Source organism: Centruroides vittatus, unplaced genomic scaffold, assembly GCF_030686945.1.
Source record: "Centruroides vittatus isolate TY-2023 unplaced genomic scaffold, ASM3068694v2 contig_652, whole genome shotgun sequence".
NCBI lineage: Eukaryota > Metazoa > Arthropoda > Arachnida > Scorpiones > Buthidae > Centruroides > Centruroides vittatus.
Genome location: NW_027122406.1, coordinates 148,543 through 153,263, shown reverse-complemented (window position 1 = coordinate 153,263; position 4,721 = coordinate 148,543). Strand labels below are relative to the sequence as shown.

The window sequence follows — 4,721 nt, the reverse complement described above, 5'->3', positions numbered from 1 at the left end:
TCTGAGGATCAGGGAGGTCGGGCTGATCTTAGTCAATCCCAGGAAATGGATACGGAGCCGGAAAGGGAAATTTTGGACCCCGAGGTCGAGGTTACGAACAACCAGAATGAAATAGAGGGGCACGAGTCTGACGAGTTAGAGAAGTTACGCTTGCAGATTAGACTAGCCGAAATAGACTCTAAAAACAAGGAAATTGAAAGGGACATTAGAAAGAGCGAAAAGGAAATGGAAATGCAAATTAGACTAGCCGAAATAGAGTTAGAGAGAGATCGTCTACGAAGTGATTCTAGGACTAGTGATAACTCTGAGCTGGGAGGTAACTTGGATAGCCTAGCTAGAAAAATTAGATGGGCTTTACCTAAAATGCCAGACAAGGAGGCGGAAGTACCGTCGTGGTTTCGGGCCGTAGAGGTAGTTTTACAAACGTACGATGTGCCGGAAGAACTTCAGGGGCAGCTAGTTTTAACGGTGCTATCGGAGAAATGTAAAACGGCGTTAAATAGGCTTACGGCAGACGAGATCAGGGATTACCAAACCTTAAAACAGTTCCTACTAGACGAGCTGAGACTGTCTGCCGCTGAGTACCTCAAAGAGTTCACTTCCGCTGAAAAGGGAAGCAAAGAAACGTGGCCCCAATTTGCAGCTAGAATGGAGGATCTGTATCGGTATTATCTGAATAGTAGAGGCGTAGATTCTTTTGGGCAGCTAACAAAATTAGTGGTCTCGGATCACCTTAAGACTAAGTTAGATGCCGACACTAAGCGTTACGTTTTATTGCAAGAAGGTAAAGGCTGGCTCCCACCGGAAGAGATAGCCAGATACGCCGACAAGCATGAAGAGGCCGTAGGAAAGGGAGATTTCAGGCGTAGGTTCGAGAGGGGTAAAGGGATACCGTACCACGACCGGTATGCGGAAGCGAAGACCGCCAATAAAACGGCGGATGCGACCGCGACCAACAAGGAATCTGAGGCGAGGGAAGCCAAAATCAAATGCTTCACTTGTGGTTTAATGGGACATTTCAGCAAGAACTGCCCGCGAAGGCGTAATAAAGAGGAAAGGATAAAGCCCAGGGCGACGCGAGTAGTTAATGTAGACGAAAGCACGAAGTCTACCGGCCAGCTAGTAGCGAGAGTGAACATCGACGAGGACGCGATCAGGGGAAACCAACCTGCTAGCGCTAACAAAAATATCGTACTTAGTTGTCAGGATCGTCAGTTTTCGGCGATAGTAGACACCGGGGCAGAAATAACCGTAATTAGGAAAGCCTTGATACCGGATTACATGTCCCGTGCGGCCGGGAAGATAAGGCTGATCGGTGCGTTCGGACAGCAGGTAACTGCGGCCTTGGTGACCATCCCTATTAGTTTAAAAAGGCAGCCGGACAGAAGAGAGGTTGATCACACCCCTGTTTTGATAACTTGTGCCTTAACTGACGAGCTTAGTGGCACCACGGATGCATTAATCTCCGCAGCCGATTATTGTTCTCTAGAGGAAGCCAAACGAGCAGAGACGAGCGAGCAGCTACGGTCGGTCGTGAATGAGGTCACTGTAGCAGATGATCCGGGCCCCGTAACAGATAGGGAGGACAGTGGCGAGAGCCCGGACGTGAATGACGAAAGCAAACGGTCACTCCACGAGGCGCAGGTCAGGGACGAGACACTCAAGGGCAGCTGGGATTTAGCTAGAAAGGGAAAGAACGGGTACGTCATAGAGGGTGGTCTACTATATCACATGGATCAATGGTATGGCAGAAGAATGAAACAAGTGGTCCTACCGCTAGGACGTAGGGAGCGGGTACTAAAGTTAGCACACCAATCCCCCTGGGGAGGACACTTGGGCAGTCGCAAGACGGCCAATAGAATTAGAGAGGCATTTTTCTGGCCGAACATGACGGCGGATGTAAAGAGATATTGCCAGGCTTGCCATAGATGCCAGGTGCGTGCCCCCTATCGGAAGGATGACCGTACACCAATTAGTCCCCTCACTAGGCCGAGTAGAGCGTTTCAGGTAGTAAACTTAGACGTAATCGGTCCGATCGACCCACCGTCGGCTAGGGGACACAAATATGCCCTCTGCCTCATAGATTTGTGCACTAGGTGGCCAGAGGTGGAGTGCATTCGTTCGTTGTCGGCAAAGACAACATGTAACGTATTATTACAAGTGTTCTCGCGAACTGGGTTCCCGGATCTAGTGTGTAGTGACCAAGGCACCAATTTCACGGCACAACTCACTCGTGAGATGCTGAGACGAATGGGCGTATCGATCCGATTTTCAACTCCCGAGCATCCTCAAAGCAACGGTGCAGTTGAGCGATGGAACAAGACCTTCAAAAATATGCTAGCGCACGTGATAGCAGAGAACAATAGGGATTGGGATAGGATAGTTCCCTTTTTGCTGTGGGCGTACCGGGAAGTGCCGAACGAGACCACAGGTATATCTCCATTCGAATTGTTATACGGCAGAGCCCCGACCGGTCCCTTATCCGTCTTGAGAAATATATGGGCAGGGGAAGCTAGTCCGCCTGATAGTTTGAACGCTAACATCAGGGAGTATCTAGATAAATTGACTGAAAGAATCAAAGTGGTGCACAACTATGCTGATAAAACCGCAGCCTTACAACAACAGACCTACGCGAGCCACTATAACCTGCGTACTAGACGAAAGGAATTTGCGGTAGGAGACTCTGTTCTAGTTTTAAAGGCGCTTTGTAACCGCAAAACCGACGACAGATGGGAGGGACCGGGCGTCATTGAGGAAAAGGTACGCAATGGGAGCTATAGGGTGAAAATGGAGAACGGGGCGACGAAATGGGTGCATGTCGATAAACTGAAGCGGTATGTACGGGGAATACGCTCGGTCGGGGTCATTTTTGAAGGGGATGACAGTTTTGGCGAAGTTATAACGGCCCCAACTACGTCCAGAGTGATCGAACCCCAGTCCGAAGGAAGAGAGGCAAGCCTAGATTCGTGCACCCAGCTGACCCGCAGGGAAAAGATAGAGTTAGAGAACGTCCTGAAGGACTACCGGGGGCTATTCGATGCTAAGCCGGGGAAGACGGCTGCTGGATGTCATAGTATTACCTTGAAGGAAGGATGGCAACCGAGGCGCCTAATGCCGTATAGAATACCTCTAGCTTTAAAATCCAAGGTGGACGAGATAATTGACGAATTACTCGAAGCCGGATTGATTAAAAGTAGTTCCTCGGAATTTGCTCATCCGATTGTTTGCGTTGCGAAGAAAGAGGGGGGAATTCGTCTTTGCGTAGATTACAGATATTTAAACGCGGGCACCGTGGCGGACAGATATCCCATGGCGCATCCGACCGAGCTTATCTATCAGATTGCCCAGTCTCGTTATATAACTTCATTAGATTTGAGTAGAGGGTATTGGCAGGTACCTCTCGACCCAAGCTGTCGGCACATGACCGCCTTTGTGACACACAGGGGACAATTCGCTTGGGAGGTAATGCCGTTCGGACTAAAGAACGCATCTGCCACTTTCCAGCGCATTATGGATAAGGTTTTAGCTCCCCATAAGGCTTACGCAATGTCCTATATTGACGACATTGCCATCTTTTCCAATGGTTGGCGCGAACATTTAGAACACTTAAGGAGCGTCCTAGAGTCGTTACAAGACAATGGGTTTACGGTGAACGTCGCTAAATGTCAGTTCGCGCAGCCCCACATCAAATACTTGGGACATATTGTTGGGTCAGGTCATCATAACCCTGATCCGGATAGGGTTAAGGCAATCACTGAATTAGAAGCACCTAAGACGAAAAAGCAGATGCGGAGCTTCTTAGGGATCTGCGGTTATTACCGTGACTACATCGAGGGCTTTGCCAATGTGACGGCACCATTAACCAATTTATTGAACCGCCGATCTCCTAATGTCATATATTGGGACCCTGTGGCCACACGGGCCTTTTGCGCTATCAAGGAGCGGTTAGGGAAGGTCCCATTTTTGCACGCACCGGACCCGGAAAGCCCGTATGTGTTATTTACCGATGCGTCGGAGCACGCGGTCGGCGCGTGTTTAGCTCAGATGTCACCCGAGAATAAGGAGAGACCCGTGGCCTTTGCGAGCAGGAAACTACGCGGGTCAGAACTACGTTGGGCCACGATAGAAAAGGAGGCGTTTGCAGTAGTATGGGCATTAAAGAAATTCCACTATTGGGTATATGGGAATGCAGTTAAGGTGATAACCGACCATAACCCTCTAAGGTATCTAACGTTAAGCACTCCTCATAGTGCAAAGTTGGCACGTTGGGCGTTGGCATTGCAAAATTATAACGTCGAGATCGAGCACAGGAAGGGGAAGAATCACACAAATGCGGACGCCCTATCCAGACTGGAGGTCAGGAGCAATCCGGAACCCCCAGATCGTACAGACAAGGCAGTTATGTCGGTATTAAGTCCTTCGGATAGATGTAATCAGTATCTACCAGGCGATTCTGAATGCAATGTGACGGGACAATTTGCCGAAGATGTTATTGACTGTGTAAAATATCTTTTTCTGTAAAATATTAAATACTGTATATTGTTAGTATAGTTTATTATTTGTAGTAACTTGATCCTTGTAATAAGAAAGGAGGAAGTGTAGTGTAACAAAATAATTTGTACGGTAAAGATTGCTGTGTGTCGCGGTAGTATTGTTTATGTCAAACAGGCTTTTGTTGAAGCGCAGTTTGAACCTTGTCGGTGGGAGGTGTAAAGGTCGCC

The 4,721-nt window shown here is 48.6% G+C and overlaps 1 protein-coding gene across 1 annotated transcript; it reads left to right on the top strand.

The window, feature by feature from the left end:
* The first annotated feature begins 45 nt into the window (after positions 1-45).
* On the top strand, positions 46-4,521 carry LOC136979957 (uncharacterized). Its single transcript, XM_067275987.1, has one exon. The coding sequence runs from the start codon at positions 46-48 to the stop codon at positions 4,519-4,521; it is 4,476 nt and encodes a 1,491-aa protein (XP_067132088.1).
* Positions 4,522-4,721: the final 200 nt, after the last annotated feature.

Bases quoted from the DNA above. Each gene is read 5' to 3' on its own strand.
- LOC136979957 (XM_067275987.1), top strand. From the start codon at position 46: ATGGATACGGAGCCGGAAAGGGAAATTTTGGACCCCGAGGTCGAGGTT.